Source organism: Anser cygnoides, chromosome Z (genome assembly GCF_040182565.1).
Source record: "Anser cygnoides isolate HZ-2024a breed goose chromosome Z, Taihu_goose_T2T_genome, whole genome shotgun sequence".
In the NCBI taxonomy this organism is placed as follows: domain Eukaryota; kingdom Metazoa; phylum Chordata; class Aves; order Anseriformes; family Anatidae; genus Anser; species Anser cygnoides.
The window spans coordinates 80,638,746-80,656,187 of record NC_089912.1 but is presented as its reverse complement, the minus strand read 5'-3'; the positions used below and the strand labels follow the sequence as shown (position 1 = coordinate 80,656,187).

Genomic DNA, 17,442 nt, shown 5'->3' with positions numbered 1-17,442 from the left:
GGTGCAGCTTGTTTTCTTTCTTTTTTATTTTTATTTTTATTTTTATTTTTATTTTTATTTTTATTTTTATTTTTATTTTTATTTTTAATTTTTATTTTTATTTTTATTTTTATTTTTATTTTTATTTTTATTTTTATTTTTATTTTTATTTTTATTTTTATTTTTATTTTTATTTTTATTTTTATTTTTATTTTTATTTTTATTTTTATTTTTATTTTTATTTTTATTTTTATTTTTATTTTTATTTTTATTTTTATTTTTATTTTTATTTTTATTTTTATTTTTATTTTTATTTTTATTTTTATTTTTATTTTTATTTTTATTTTTATTTTTATTTTTATTTTTATTTTTATTTTTATTTTTATTTTTATTTTTATTTTTATTTTTATTTTTATTTTTATTTTTTTTATTTTTAATTTTTTATTTTTAATTTTAATTTTAATTTTAATTTTAATTTTTAATTTAATTTTTAATTTAATTTAATTTAATTTATTTCAGGGTTTGCAGTGATACTCTTGGCTGTCATTAAATCAGTAGCAAAACTCCTTCTGGCTTGTATGGATGGAGAGTTTCTCAAGTGCTCTTTAAAGAAAATGGCTTGCACCCAAAGTTTCTTAGTCTTTAAGAAGCTCTTAAAGGAAAATAGCCCTTTCTTCTGTATAATTTTTAGATGAAAGCCTTTCTCCTTGACTGACGCTGAAGGTATTGAATTTTCTGCAAGTGGGACATGTTTGGGGGAGCTCACAGAAGCAGGAGCTTCTGGCCCCTGCCCATAGGCACTTTCTGCCAGATGCTGCATCTCTGAGGGCTTGGAAAGGCCTCGTCTTCTCCAGTCCCACGATGCATGTGGCATTTCCCGGAGCTCTGGTTCCAAACACCGGTTTCTTTCTACTCTTTGAACATTTTAATATTTTAGTTCTTGATCCAGGCTGTAGGAAGGTGGTCTGTGCCTCTTTAATTTTGAACTTGAGATAACTGGGATACTGCAATGTACTCTGTATGAAGTTCTTTTCTTCTTCTTCTTCTTATTTTTTAAATGAAGGTCCATGCAGCACTTCAGGTGATTGACAAGAAGTTTATCTGGTCTGCAGTGACTTTTGTGGTACATTTTGCAGTTGCACATGGTGATGTGTCTGTCTGAAGTTCTTGGCTGTTACAAGCACAGATTATATTTGAGAGATCTCCTGTTCCTGTGTGGTGGCTAGGTAAAGTTGAGGTTCTTGTTCTTGTTCTGAGTGTAAATCTGAGTAATATACTGTCAGGTTGGTCTCAACAAACAACCTTTGACTTTAAAATTTACTTCCTGTACAAGTCTGCCAGAATCAACACTGTATGAACTTGAAGGCAAGAACTTTCCCCAGCATTTCTGTGAGAAACAAGTCATGACCAGGGGCTGTGTTTATTTCCTGAGATGGTGAAGGGGGCACATCCTTTCCTTTGCTTTTATTGAAAGGGGATTTAACAATCTAAGGTCCATGTGGAGGCTGAGAATCATCCTTAAGCTTACCTACACATGGAAATAAACCTGTAACTTCCTCTTATGTTTTTCCAAGTTCATCAGGATATAAATAGGCTTGTTAGGGAAAGTAAACAATGGGAGAGAGGTTGAATTGTCATTAGACAATGCGCTGGTGAAAATAATGTCAAAGGCAGAGCTTCCTAGCCACTGGTAGATTCTCAGGAACCTGGCCCAGAGAAGTCCTCTGCGTCCATACTCTCACAGCCACCTCGTATTCAGGCCACTTTTCTGGTGCCAGTGTGGCTTACTCATTTGAGTTTTAGCACCAAAAGGATAAACATTAAGCCTAAATTGGTTCTCTATTTAGAAATACACACCGTTTTGAAAGAAATATGCCAGTAGGATGTGTTTTCAGCTTAATTGTGTGGAAGGGGCTCAGAACAAACATCGCTTTCTATGAGCACGTTGTCTCCAGTTAAGGTCATGTGTACATCATCCTTTTTTTTTTTTTTTTCTTTTTTTTTTTTCCTGTTGTTTTATCTCATTTTGTTAATATTTAAATTAGGGCTCAATTACCTATTTTTGGTGCTGATAACCCTAATTTTAATCTCTTTATACTTCAGCAGTGGGTCAATGGCAGAGGTCTGTGCACTCTAGAGAACTACACAAGAAAAGGTACTTGGCTTACACCTTGCAAAATGGAACGGGGAGCAGTGGAGCAAGCACTTTTACTGGATGCAGTAGTAGTGCTACTGAACAAACGTTTTCTGAGAGTGTAGGAATTTCTTGTGGGACTCATGGTATTGTGCTGTGCTGTTGTTTACTTAGGAACGATCTGTGCAGGTAGCGCCTGCTCTTCCACTGCAGCCTGCTTCTGGGGCTGGGCTGGGCACATTTCCCCCTGAGGGACCAGGGAAGTCACTGGCTCTGCAGGGGTGGGTGTAATGGAAAGGTGTAAACTATCCCTCAGGTTTAAGCTAATAACATAAGCCTTTTTCTCAAAAGGCTAATGTAAGGGCTCTGGGTTTCTGCCTATTTGGGCTTACGTTGTATGTGCAGTGAGGCTGACAGAAATCAAGCTGGTACATGTTTCTGAAGCTGTTTGCATCTTTCTAAAACTGAGCATTAACAACTTCTGCAAAAAATGATAATCTGAAGTGGTTGTGGCACTGAAATTTTGTTTAATTTAATATATATATGTATATGTATGTTGGTAGTCCTTCCAGGCTGTTTTTATGTGGCCTAGGATATCCTAAGTTTTGTTTTGTTTTGTTTTGTTTCTCCTAATAAAGTTTTCTGCATTAGTCTCCAAGAAGTGACTTCCCCAGACCTTGACGTGACCAGTAAAGTGAGCTTACTGCTTACTGGGAGTGATAGCTCCCAATAAAGCAGTGGCTTGCCTGTATACAGAGCTGAGTACATGGCAAAGTCAATGCTCTTGAATGTCTGGATTTAAATACAGCTAAAAGCAAGGTCAAACATCTAAAAACTAAGTGCAAAGAGCAAAATGAGCTGTCATTTTCACCTCATCTCCTCTACCTAGAAAGACTGCATATTGGTCTGGCTTGGGAGCTGGATGCTAGAGAAAAAAACAAAAACACATAGTGGCTTGAACAACTAGTGGAAACTGATACATATTTTAGTGGAGGCAGTTGAGGAGTATGGAATTAAGCAGTATGATGTAAGGAAGTCTGTAGATGGGATGGGTGCAATTTGGAAGTGCTGGAGATGATGATAGGAACTTATGTTTTGTGAAATAATTGCCTCTGATGCCAGGTGTGGTAATCATCCAGCATCAGAAAGCATGCAGCCTTCTATTCAGCTGTGAAGGTTCTTTTATCTTTGAGTTTTCTCTAGTATTAGTTGGTTTAACCCTCCTTTTTTTGAATCACATGGAATTTTCCAAATGAATCACTTAATTGTTTGGGCAGATACAAGATAGCTGCCAATTTGCCTTTCTTCTGTAATTTTTTTCCTTAAATTACTAGCAGTTTCTTCCTCTGAAGGGTTGTAAGGTAGGGCTTATGAACAAGCTCTATCATATACACTTGAGCTTTGCACTGTATTTTCCCTTTTGCTTTTTCCCTCCACCCTTTAGAAGACAAGGAGTTGTGAAATTCTCCCTCACATCTGTACATTAGGCAGTGTGATCAGTGTTTCTTAAGTTGTTCCTCTATCTTTACTGAGTCTAAATTGCCTTTTTTTTTTATTTTAAGGAGCAGTGTAAGACAACAGTTACAATTTAAGCTTTTTTTTATTTTATTTTTTTTATTTTTCCCCTAAGAGTCCTCTTATAGAATGAGAAGTACTGCCACAAAATATCTCCCCTGTTCTTGCAGTGGTGCAGAGTGAAAGCTGGCTGCCTATGTAGTTCTTCAGCCTTAGGGGTCCAGAGGGTCTAGAGGTGGTTTGTGAGTGATGGCCCATGTGGAAGAAACTCACCTGTGCTCCTCTGCACCAGGCTGCTGACAGCAAAGCCCATACTGGAGCAGTCTTTGGAGCTATCTGAGATATTTCAGGGACTTACCCTGTTCCTATCTCCCCAGAATAGCCATCCATAGCATTACTCAACTAATAAAAAGCCCTATTCACAGCTAACATAAAAAGATGAAATAATGATAGTTTAAAAAGAAAAAAGATGTAAGTTACAAATAATAATAGAAATAAGAAGAGCAGTTCTGTGTATAACAGTGTGAAAAAGAAGCAGGAGAAAGCACATAGCAGTTACAGTAACACTTCAGGCTAATAAAAAGAGATAAGCATCAATTTCTGTGGATGACAGACATGTCTGCTCTGAGTGCTAGTCTCCTAAAGTTGTTTACATCTAATCTTGCCAGAGAATCCTATTTAAGGAAGATGTTGTGTGTCTGAAAGTAGATTCTGCCTCTTCAGCTCTAGCTCAATAGATGCGCTGGTGTTTAAGAGGAAAACAAACGCAGGATTTGCGTTGTTATGAGTGACAAGAAGGATGTCCTTGGGGAAGATAGTCAAAGATGTGACGTTGCAGGGGGCTGGCAAGGGTCTCACTGCGTGTGGACTGAGAGAAGTGGCCTGCAGTGTTGCCGTCACTGGAGGTTGTGGGGACGGTGAAACACCCAAGCAATTCTTTTTTCTGACTTGATCACAAATTATCCAGCATGTTTGCACAAAGAGGCTCATTTGTTAAATAATGAAAAGGAGCACAACTGTGTTTCTCAGCCGTGGAAATTTCTATGCTACCGTGCTATGCTTTGGTACAGGCTTTTATCATACTTCTCATGGAGCCGATGTCACAGTAGCTGTTTAGAGTAGAGAGGGCACAGGCATCTTTTGGAAGTGTGAAATGATGAGATATTCTTCTGCAGTGTATTTTCCTGAAACACCAATTCAGATAATGCTTGGGCAAATCCAGTCTTATTTAGAGCAACTGTGGCAGCTACGAACCATGCTGGAGCAAGCTGTCCTCCTCTTTGAGGAAATGCAACTTCATCTAAATTTCCTCCCTTGAACATGTCAGACACTTGTTATTGTTTGCTGCTTCTCAGATCCCTTTCCTGTTCTTTTTTGAAGCCATTGTATGGCAGACTTTTCTTGGCTGGTTGCTTTCTGTTTACTATAAGAAAACAAAGCAAAACAAGAAACAACACACATGGGTAGATATCTGGGAATTAGTATTCTTTGAAACTCAGTTGTAGAGTTGCAACAGTGCTTTTGTTTTGTAAACCAAGTCTAAAATATTTCAATCACTTTTTTTATTATTTTTTATTTTTTTCTTTTAACACAAAGAATACTTTGTAAATAACAAAATACTCAGATTCATTGATTCGCTTGCTCTGAGGCATTTTTAACTGAAAGCCATATATTTGCATAAGTCAGGATGAAAGGAGTATGCTAAAAGGCATTGTTTAAAGACGAATTTTTAAATCACCTTTGCTTGTATAGGCATAAACACAGCATTATTTTCAAAGGGGAAGTAGAAAACTTCAGATTTGTCATTGGGTCACAGACTCTGTATAATAGAGTTGGAAAGGTTATAAAAAGTTTGCTTTGGAAGTATATGTTCATGAGTTTGTTGAAAATGAGAAATCTACTGGATGTTTATGAAAACATATTCATTTTTCAGGGACAGGTGACTATAAATGCAAAATTTGAGAAAGGCATTTACCTCCCAGAGGATGCCGAATTTTACTTTGTTTATGACGGATCCATGAAGAGGCATATAATGTTTGCTGAGCGGATAAGTGACAATGCTCTTCGGTCCCTAGTTCCAGGTGAGTGTTACTCGTGTTTATATTTCTGATCTTTTTACTATACCCCAACCCCATTTCGAAGCTGGGCATAACTGGGTGATTTGGGTAACCTTATTTTATGGCTCTGTAGTGGAGGAAATGTAGGCATTGAATGACAATCTTTAGGATGCAGCCTGAGTTTAACTGGCCATAAGTGATGCTGCCCTCCATAGCCATCTGTACCTGCATGGTGTCAGACACAGACAATGCTACAGGCAGGGCTTTCCTGGGTGTACACATAGTAGGGTGTGTAGGAAAATGCATCTTCAGGCATGTCATTGATTTTAGTCTGACTTAATTCTATTCAGCAGTTCCAGCCTATGTTTTGCCTCTGGGAATTATCAACATCTGCAAAACTCATGTTTTTGTCTGGGCTTTCCCTGGAGGCAGCAGTCAGCCCGGCATGCAGGGCCCAGGTGGTGGTGGCTTGGGTTGCTTGGGGCTCTGCTTGAGCCATGGGGAAAACCATCTGGGGGTGCCTTGCTGCAAGTAGAGGGGATTTGAGCTCCCTTACAGCTGGCGTTGTCTCTCTTGGCCTTGGCGTTGTCCCTCTTGCTGGTGTAATATAAACCCTGACTGTTGTCATTATCGTGTGCTTTGTGACCTTTTCATTTGTGGAGTAGGTGGCTATAAACATGATGTACCTAGGCAGTAGGTTCCGCTTGTTATTTGTTCTTGTTTTCTAAAGGACATTTAGAATCTGAGAGTAACCAACATGTATAACAAGGGAAAGGTTGCTGCTGTTACATGGTGGCTGCTTTAGTCTGTAAATGCTAAAAGATTGTCATGAAATACAATGGGAGAAAACGCAGTGCTAGACTTATCCCAGGGTAGCAAGGTTATTTTTCTGAGATGCCTGAAATGACACTACTAAATGATTACTTCTCAGCTAGGATAAAAACAGGAGGCTACAGGCAATGCTTAATCCTCTGTCTGATTTCAACAGGGGCCATTAGCAGATGAAAATAAGAGGCGAAGTTAAAACATAGCTCTGGTGTAGTTACTGTTGGTTCATAGTGGCCAAATTAAACATAAGGGAATGCAGAGCACTTCAAAAACAACTGCAGACGTGGTAAGCACATGCTTGCTTCTGCAGATATAAGACTGCATATATACTTGTAGTTTTTGGGAGGCTATTTTAGGAAATTTAGATTTGCACCCATAGTACGTCATGGCAGCTCTCCAGTAAGAGGTGTGAGTACAGGGCGCACACCTTATGGATGTGTGATACCTATCCTTACCTAGATGGCAAAGAAAGAGGAAAGGTGGGGTGGGTTTTTAAGTGGCAAACTCCCTTGGACTTTGACAGTCATGGTTGTAAATTAGACGGTTGATACAGCACTGAATCAAGCCTGCCAAAAGTATGAAATGTGCATTTGTTAAAAGCATCTAGGTTTTGGCCTGCATGAAGATGCTGGGTAGATAAAAAAAAATGTGTGTTAATAAATAAATGTATTCCTCAGAGTTCATGTTGCATGCTACTGTGACATTCTTTTCATGGGTGTCTCTTGCAATTCTTATCCAGGTGCCTTCATGTTTTCGATTTGTGGTGTTTAGTACTGAGATGGTTACCTCTTCTTTCTCTTGTAGTTGAAGAACCTTCATATAGAAAGACTGCTTTAAAAATGCACTATCTCAGTATAACTGGAGGACTGGCAGTTCAGAGTCTAGTCAAATCCAAGTTCATCAGCAGAAATGCTTGGTGGGTGCCTGACAATAAGTAGGTTTAACTAGAGGGAAAAAGAAAGTAATTCTGGATGAGTAGTCACAGCTCTTACAGGATGAGAAAAGAGGAAAAAGTAATTAATTTTCTGAACATATATAATTTTAATGATTAATTTACATTATGATTTTAGGCCATGGATGCCAGGAAGAAGTTTCTGTTTCCGTGTTAATGTACACAAGGGGATACTCACCTGTGATCCTCGGCAGCTGTCCTGTCACCTACAGAGAGAACTTGTCTTGCAAACTGTCTCGTTTTCTGGTCAATCAAACAGAATGCCTCAGTGCCACTAGTCACAAGGTTTTACTAGATAAGTTTGGGCTAACAATAAAAGATCTGCAGTCGCTGGATAATGATTTGACAATGGCCATTGCTCATGAAGAATTGCCGTCAACGTGGAGCATCCTTGGAAGCTACGCGAAAGGTGGTAAGATTTTATTTCAGGTTGGAAGGCTTCTAGTGGTGACTTCCTGCATAGGTCAGAGTAGAGTCTCTCAGCATTTTATTGAAGGTTTCCAATCCTTCTGCTTTATTTTGTGATTATGATGAAAAATTGTTTAAGTATGAGAGGGGAACTCAGAGATTTGGTGTGTGCCCAGAAGTTTTAAAAAGAATAATTGTGGCTATTGTTACTCAGCCTCTCCGTAAGATTTTTGTACTTTGACTCACTGTTAAAATAGCTTTTATAAAAAGACTCTGCTTTTACAAGATTAAAGGGCTGTCTCTTAAAAAGAATTGTAGTAGTAATTGTAGTAGTAGAGTATCTCTACCGTGATTCCAACCAAGTGAAATGTTTTAATTGTGCAGACAAAAAGGAGACAAAGTATACAGTCATAAAACAGAATAATGTGTTACTGTAGGCATTTGGATATGTAGAGTAAGCATACTGTTTATCATAGTTCTGTCAGTATTTATGCTTTACTTGCAACTATGATTATTCTTAGGGGAGAGTATCATTAACCAAGTTTTGAGTGTTTTTTTTTTTTTTAATAGAAAGTGGAATGAAAATATACATGAAACCTTACATTAGGGTATGCTATTGAAAAATTTTGTAACAAAATCAGGTGAAATTTGCCTGGTTTCATGTTTCATTGCAAACACAAAGCTGTAGTTACGTTTTGCTGAAGGGTGTAATTTTTTTTGCAGACCGAGCTGATTTATAGCTGAGGTTGGAAACAGTGTTAAACTTGATGGCTTCACATGTTTTTCATTGAAAATTTGGTACTTTTGGCTGTTTTCCTCTTAGTACTTTAAATTGCTAAAATTTGGAGGACAGGCAGTTTCCATATGAGCCAAACTGAAGGAGAGATTCATGCAAGCTTTTGGGAACTGAAAACACAACGCTTAGCCCATTTCTCTGGGTGAGGGTTTTTCCCTGTCTTAAATCTTTCTAATTCTTAATGACAGTCAGCTTGAAATCTGCTACTGCCTTCCTCAGGAGAAGGATAGTTTTTGTCTGTCTGCTGTAAATAGCTCTTTCAAGAGATGTAAAAACAAATACCAAGGCTCATTCAAATATTGGCTAGACATTGGATTTACTTGTTTCATTTTCATGTGTAGTAAATATTTGTTCACATTGCTCAACTTCTGGAATGACTGTTTTGTAGCAGTGAAGACCTTGATTCAAAGCCTGAAGAAATCAACTGTAGTTTTTTCAAAGATTTTGCTAAGCTTTTTATCAAAACCAGCTGAAGCCCAGCCCAGAAGTAACAGCAGGACACCAGAGCTAATGAGAGATGCTTGGCCAAATCTAGATGCCTACCTGTTTGCCTGAAACATGGGGGAGTTTCTGCTGTGTGTGTTGTGAGTCTGGGGGACCAGAGACCAGCACAGCCAGTACCAGGCAGAGCTCTGCCAGGGCAGCTGCTACCCAAATCGCAAAATTCATGAATTTTTAGGTTTGCTAGCTGTTAATTTTGAGGTGTACTGCAGCATTTATACATTACATTGCTCAGACTCAGTGGTCGTTCATGCCTGTTGTGGGGAGTGTGTCTAACCAGGAATCATAGAATCGTAGAACAGCTTGGGTTGGAAGGGACCTTAAGGACCACCCAGTCCCAACCCCCTTGCCATGGGCAGGGACACCTCCCACAGACCAGGTTGCCCAAAGCCCCATCCTGCTTGGCCTCAAACACTTACAGGGATGGGACATCCACAGCTTCTCTGGGCAGCCTGTGCCAGTGCCTTCCCACCCACACAAGAATTTCCTCCTAACATCTAATCTAATCTCCCCTCTTTTAGTTTAAAACCATTCCCCTTGTTCTGTCATTTATCTGCCAGAGCAAAAAGTTGCTTTCCCTTTTTTATAAGCCCCCTTTAAGTACTGAAAAGCTGCAGTAAGGTCACCCTGGAGCATGGAGCACTCTTCTTTAGGCTGAACAGCCCCAGCTCTCTTAGTCATAGGAGAGGTGCTCCAGCCCTCTGACCAACTTCATGGCCGTCCTCTGGACCAACTGTAACACACCCACATCCTTCTTGTGCTGGGGGCCCCAGACCTGGATGCGGCACTCCAGGCAGGGCCTCACAAGGGCAGAGCAGAGGGGGACAATCACCTCCCTCCACATGCTGCCCTTCTGGGCTGCAGTCGCGCACTGCTGGCTTATGCTAAGCCTTTTGTCCACCAGAACCGCCAAGTCCTTCTCTGCAGGGCTGCTCTCAATGAGTTCTTCTCCACGTCTGTGCTCATGTCTGGGATTGCCCTGACCCAGATGCAGTACTCTCCATTGATGTGTGCAGGTCACATCTGCATTCATACCTCAGGCATTGCTTTAAATGGGGATCTTCCCCCTGCTTTCCAGGCAGTGCTTGTGTTACATCTGGGTGGTTGGCTCCCTCCTCTCCCAGCGTGACAAAGTCCTTGTAAGGGGTGTCCCTGTTGGGCAAGAAGGCAAAGGCTGGTAACTCTTGTTGACTGAGGGCTCCCAAAAGGTTTCTGGGCAGTTTTTCCTTCAGCCCAAGGGTGGTATGTCATTCCCTCTGTCTCTCCCTCCACTCCTGATGTAGCGTAGTTCTTCCTTCTGTCAGATTTTGTGCAGCACAATAAATGTGTTGCTGCCAGTGCTATGGTAAGGATGTGTTGATACAGCAAAGAAAACTGAGGCTGAACCAGGACAAGATGGATCCTGGTCTTTGAGCGGAGTTTGCTCTGCCTCTGTTAATGCAGGTAGGTGGTGGAGAGCCTTCCATACTTAGAGAAGTCCTGACTCTGGGCCTTTTGGGACAGAAGTCTGTGGAGTCTGTTAAATGCATCGCTTGCAAGAATGGCCTTGCTGGCTCAAATAACTGGTTATGGCCATGTGCACACATACAGAAATAAGGAAGGCTGTCATCTCAGAGTATATATAGTCAACTTGACAGGAGAGCAGCTTACCCACAGTAACTGAGTATTCAGCATTTTACTTTAAAAGTCTCTACATAGGTCTTTTATTTTTTTTTCCCCTTTGTTTTCTGTCCATGAGGCCCATCTGTTTTAGTCTCTTCTAATCAATTTGTATAATTCTTCTTCATCTCCTGTATCCTTTCTCTTTCTTTTCAGAAAGCATATTTTTTTTTGTTTTGTCTCACAGCCATATTCTCTTTCACCTGAGCCTGAGAAGCACTGACTCATATTCTAACCCACTTCTTGTCCCCGTACCAGTATTTTTGTTCCAGTGCCAAGAGGCTGAGCAAAGCCATGGGTTGCATGTGGCAGAGGGAGGCCTGTGCATGCAGGGGAAGGAGAGGGAGGGATAAGGGAATGGTCTGGGGAAGGAGGGCCTTGGACAGGTGAGAGGAAGAGGAGAAGAAGGTTCGTCATGTTCCACCATGAATTAATGAAAGGTTGCCCCAGCACCATGCTTCTTCCCTGACACCCCCTCAAAAAGATCAAATTGGGTGAGAAATATGGGATTTATAAGGAGCTAAAAAGAGAGGGAGACCCTCTTTCCCTCCCTGATGTCCCTGAAATTCCTTGTCGTGAAGGTCTGTTTAGTGTCTTGACACGTGACAGTGTCAGGATGTTCATTTTAGTATCAGTATTATGAAAGATTTTGGGTGGTATCATTCATCACTAGTTAGGATCTCATGCCTGTGAGACTAAATTGCTGCTGATTCTGTCAGTTTTCAGACCTGTTGGGCTATTTTTATTAGAAAAAAATTACTTTTGAGTGACACATGGCTTGAGAAAATTGTTGCACCATCTGGTGTTTTTGGACCTCTTTCATTTTTATGAGGATTTAGAGACGTACGGGTTGATGGAAAGATGGAAGAATAATTTATTCATAGGAGCTACGGTATTTGGAAAAAGTGTTTGTATTCCCTTTATAAGACATAAAAAGTACTGGATAAAGAGAGAGACTGGCTTGTCTAGGGAGCATTGCAAATAATTCAGGAATTTAGTGCAGTTGCACAGGTCAGAACTTGTTATCCACATTATTTAAAGTTCAACAAAGGAAACAAGAAAGCACGAACCTTCTGGTAATCCTCACTTGTAATAAGTGCCTGTTAGACAGCTATGTCAGAAAATGCCTGCTCACAAAAGAGAGTCAGACAGTCTGATCACCTGGCCCACAGCCAGTTTGCTGCCAGGGGAAACTGAGGACCCAGCGGAGGTGCTGTGCTTGGACACTTACTCCTTGGTGGGTTTGAGGAAAGGGGAAAGAGGGACAGGGATGGAGAAGCTGCTTATTTGCTGATTGTACTTTCGTAATGGACATTTTCATTCTGAAGATTGGATTGCTCAATTTAGGAAGCTCATCTGTAATAAATATTAGCCCAAGTAACTTGTTAAGGTTGGTCAGAAAAGGAGAATCCTCTCACAGTTTTTATGTTCAGAAAAAAAAAAAAAGATGAAAAGATGGATTCATTTGGATGAGAAATGTTCCACAATAACCTTCAGAGAATATCTCCTTGCTTCCTTTAGTAGGGTCAGCTTAGGGCAGTTTTTCAGGGCTGGCAGCCCTCAAAGGCCATTAGGCATGGATACAGCATCCTCTCTGCAACTCTTACATCCTTGGCATGCTCAGGCTTTTGTCCCCTGACTGTCAGAATGGGTGCGGGAGTGCAGGAGTGTGGACTCTGCAAGGCATCTGCATTACACACAGGCGGCTGAGGGTGTCTCAGTTTGCTTTAAGGGCATTGCTGGGAGGCTGAGGTCAGGTTGTCTGGGTGACATAACTGTGCTGGTAGTGAAACAAGAGCGTTTGCTGCCAGCTTTGTCACTACTACAGTTATTTGCTCGAGGAAGGGTGCTCTTTTAGGTTTGAGGCTATTAGTAGAAGCAATAAAATTACACTCTGAATTATGAAAATTAGCTGTGGCTCATAGGGAAGGGAACAGTGTCTATACTTGTTTAATTCTCTTTCAGGAACAAAGAGAATTTTCATTTTATTTCATAAATGCTCTGTAATTATTTTCTAAGAATAGGTCTTGTGGAATTGTGAGAAAAATCTCAATAATTTTCTTCAGACAGGATCTTCTGTGAAGCTATTTTATTCACGATTGCAATGGCGGGCGTCTTGCCAATTAGGAGTGCATTATAGTAAACAAATCATAACCTTTTATTCCCTATTACCCGACACTTGATCACCTCCCCTGTTTCCTCATTGCCTGAGTACTACAGGTTCACAAGCTATTCAACGCTCCTCTGTACCATATATGTACATTTTTTTTCTTCAACCCTTTAATTTCTCCTTTTTCCTTTTTTTTTTTTTCCCGCTTTCTTATGTTTTGAGAACCTGTGATCTTTGTTTTACTGTTCTCACACTGCTCATCCTGTTTTTCTCAAGCTTCTACCTTATTTTGGAACAGTGAGGCCTTCTACTGTCCACTTATCTACTTAGCATTTCTCCTTGTTATGACTACCCAACTACCTTGGAATACAGAAAATTAGTTCTCTACTGCAAAAACACAACTTAGTTTCTCACAGAATGACTTGAAGTATCCAACTTTTCTGTTTTATAGGCTGCTTTTGGGGAACACTGTTCTGTTTTCTGTTGCATTTTTGACATTTTCATTTCCCTCCCCTGCTCCCTTTCACTGTAAATCCTGTTACTGTTTCCGCTTGGTGCTAATCATGGTCCTGCTACACTGCATGCACTCGAACATGCCTCAGTGTCAGGCTGGTGGCTGCTGGTTGGGTTTGGCCAAACCAAGAGCAGAAGATGTGCCTGACTGTTGTAACCCACCTCCTGGGCCTGGGCCAGCTCTGCCTGAAGTAGGTTGAAAGGTATCAGAATAGATTGGAATAGTTACAGCTGGAAGGGATCTACACAGGTCACCAAATCCAGCAGTTTACTCAATAAAGGTACCGTACAGAAGGGCAGATGATGATGTGAGGAATAGGGAGAGTAAAGAAAAAGGGGATGTACCAGTTAGTAAGTGGAAAGGGGTTAGGTGTCACAACATGCCTCACTGCTGTCTGTTCACAAAACCGTTTGCCGTGTGAGTTCAGCACATATGTATGTTTCTCCAGTAGTGGGGTGCACAGAAGACCTCTTTATAAACTCGTACCTAGGGGAAAATTAAAAAAAAAAATAAGAGTAATACATAAAAGAATGAAGCCAGGAAAAACTGGAATTTGTCAGACTGTTTTGATGTCTCCCTCTGCTTTTCAAGCCACAAGTCTTGAGTTTTCAGTCTCCTTCCAGGAAATGAATGAGATTCATAGCCCAGAAAGGGCTTAGTCATTTCTGTCAGAGAGAAATATTTGTTTTTAGTTTATTGTTTTGGACATAGGAAGAGATTCAGGTGCAAGGAAGAACAAAGGGATTTATTTAATGTTTAAAACAGATTGTGTTTGGCTCAACTCAGTGTAACTCAAACAGGGTGTTTTGGCTGGAGAACCGGGATGCAATGCAAAACAACGTCCTGATAGTGCATATCCTTTACAGCACCACCTGCTTTGTGGTATCTAACCTTGTATGAATCAGCCAGGATTTCATCTTTCAAATGTTAGTAATTGTTTTTTGTGTGTCTTGATGGAAAATGGTATTTTATACCATTTAAATATGAATTTGTTGAAGAAATCTTATGTTTTCATTCTTTCCTGCTTTTCTTCATTTTTTTGGCCTCTGAATGAAGTTCACTGAATTATGCCACTTGTTTTTTTTTCACCACATCTTTATTTTTGTTTCTTGATGTGGTATTTTTATTTATTGTTCTGTTTGTTTTGCCATTTTGCCACATTAAAAATCTTCCTCAAGGGAAGAGTAAATGAAAATGAAAAAATGTGGGAAAATGCCATTTGTTCCGTGCCGTTGAGGCACATTGAGCCAGAAGAGGAGGAGTAAAAGAGAAGAATTGAAACTGGAAGCTATCCTTATGAAAAAAGTTGCTAAAAAAAAAATCAGGACTTTTTTTTTTTTTTCAGGCAGATCTAGTTGAAATAAAAACCTATTACTGGACATCAAGTCTTTTTTTTTTTTTTTTTTTTTCCCCTTTAGTATTGCTAATCATAAATAGAACCATAGCAGAATGCAGAATTTGGATGGACAGGATTGCTGGAGGTGGTCTGTTCCTGCCCCCTGCTCATGGCTAGCATCAGTTGGATCAGGTTGCTCAGGGTGAAGTTCTGAGTACCTCCAAAGGACAGAGAGTCTGTAACCCCTCTGGGCAGCCTGTCCCAATGTTTGACCATCCTTGTGGTGAAAAATATTTTCCTTGTATTGAAAGAACTCGTTTACCTTTCTATTTATCTTGCAGACCTTAAGCTTTATATTTCAGATTTTAGTATCCTGAAGCTGTTAGTAATCACCATCAGGTTTTGCCTGCTCCTAGGCAAGCCAGATGGGAGTAGTAGGAGGGTAGCCCAGCAAAGACTCTGTGGAGTTGAACATTACAGAGGGATCTAAGTACTGCTTTTAACTAAGTGCTTGTGAAAACAGTTGGTTGAACTGCCAGGCTGGCTCTGCTACAACATGCTTTTAAGGTAGCCATGAGCAAACTGAGGCTAGTGTTAGATGAAGGTCGTTAGGTTGGACATATAAAAATTAGTTACCAGAATATTTGTGGTGAGATAACAGAAGATATTATTGTAAGTCATGTTTTAAGACCACAGAGATTAATAAGTGTTATTTAAGTTAATTTTAAAACTAGGTTCTTCTGTGGCAGACTTATTCACACTACACTGTTTTTAAGATTTGGCCTCCGGAAGTGTAACTTTATTTGCTGCAGTGTCAGAACTTAGAGTAGGCTACTGCTGGTTATGGGAGTCTTCCTAAGGGCTCCCTTTTTTGCTGAGCAGAAAAGTCCTAATCTTATTTTGCCCAGTGTAAGTTTATCTCTGGTTTGTGTGTGTGTGTGCTTGTTTGTTTGTTTGTTTGTTTTATTAATTACAGTGTTACAATATACATTGAAACCCAGTGACCCAAGGCCAAAGTTTTAATCAGGCAGTGGAGTTCAGAGTAGAGTTTGCCCTTTTATTTCTGTCTTTAATCTGAGGGTTGGGGTGTGGTTAATATATAATCAGATGCTTAGTGTACTTAATACTGGTTAAAACATTTGCATGTGTTTTAATTAGATGGGCTTATGCACTGGTTGCTTATATAGAAAAAAAATGGCCAAATTATAATCATCCAAAGTGTCCTAATTTGATGTCTAAAGTGGGACTTCAGCGGAATTTAAGAGCTCACGAGCAAGGAGTAATTCTGAAAGCCCATGCTTTAGTGAACATTTTAGTCCGGAAACGCATAATATGTCCTTGGGACTGTGTTTTATACCACAAAATTTCCTGGGCATCTCCAGGAAACTCGAAGTCTTTCGTGTATATATAAGCATGCCAGACATGGAAACGCTGGTGTCTGGTTCCCAGCTGTGCTCTGTTGCAGTAGAGTCAGGCTGCTGCTTTTGTGGTCTCCTTCTGCCCTGCGTCCCTTGAATTTTCTTCTGCATAGTTGGTGAGCCACTTTCAATTACTCATTAATGGAGCAGACAGGCTGTGCACCCATCTGAAGGGGGGGACCTGAAGAAGTGTGAAGATGTGGGTCCACGTCCCATCTGGCCGAGGAGGAAGTAGAATGGAGGTCTTCCATTTCTGAAGTGGCACATCATCCTTTGTTTCACTGTTTGAAGCTGGGATTTGGACTGAGATTCTAATGCTCTGTATTGCCTGTGGGCTGACTTTAGCTAGACACTTGCTCACTGCGTGGGTTTCTGTGAAGCTTCTCTCTGAGGCTCTCACCTTCACTTGTCTTTGTGAGTCATCCAGACCCTGCAGGACCAGGTGATTCATTTTTAGGCATACGTGTCCTAAAGCTTGCTGTGAATTCTCAGCCAGCATCGGCTGGCTATTGCTAGATATGCTGGCACCCATACATGAACACAGCTCTGTGTGCATTACATGCACAGCCCCACGCAGGCAGGGGCCATGTGCAGCAGCCATCCCTTGCTACACCTGGGACAGGCTGCAGAGGGGACACTGGCCCTGGCCTTAGCTACACAGCAGTGCTAAGATGGAGCAGGGAACATTATCCCCAAGAGCAGAAAGGAGAGAGAAGGGAGTTTCTAATGCTACCTCCTCCTGGTCATTCTTGAGCTTGTCTGTGTGGTAGATAAGCAAAAGGAGCCAAGTTCTTCACTGATGCTCTTCTGAGAAACCTTTTTCCCCCCACTTTTTCTTTCTTCTGACACATCCCTTAGTTTCCCTTCCAGAAACATAGCCATTTATGCGGTGTGTTTCAGACTAGGTGGACTGAAAAGAGGTCAGAGGCTTTGAAAGCCTGGGCTAGCATGTGTGGGCTTGCAGATGGCACTGGAGCTAGGCTAGGTCTCTCCTTGCAAAAAATGGGTGTATTGATGGTCCCTAGATAAGAAACAGATCTTGTTTTATGGTTATGCTATGTATTTTAAATGCTGCTGTTTGTATTTTGCACAGCTGATGTAAAAAAAAAAAAAAAAAAAGCCTAAACATATTTTTCTGCTGTGATTTGTTTTCTGTACAAGATGAAAAATATATTGATTTTAGGAAAAAGTGCTAGATTTGATATATGGAAAAGTTCCTTGGTGTATTTTTCATA

At 40.3% G+C, this 17,442-nt stretch overlaps 1 protein-coding gene across 5 annotated transcripts in view; it reads left to right on the top strand.

Annotated features, from left to right (window-relative positions):
- The window catches only part of ARHGEF28 (Rho guanine nucleotide exchange factor 28), a 127,302-nt gene that overhangs the window by 24,016 nt on the left and 85,844 nt on the right, over positions 1–17,442 (top strand). For 3 of the 5 annotated variants that reach the window (XM_066989043.1, XM_066989041.1, XM_048049843.2), the window contains exons 3-4: positions 5,562–5,709; positions 7,584–7,877. In XM_066989043.1, the coding sequence (XP_066845144.1) occupies positions 5,562–5,709; positions 7,584–7,877 (442 nt within the window). The remainder of the gene's footprint in view (positions 1–5,561; positions 5,710–7,583; positions 7,878–17,442) is intronic. The other 2 variants (XM_066989042.1, XM_066989040.1) reach the window with 1 other exon arrangement.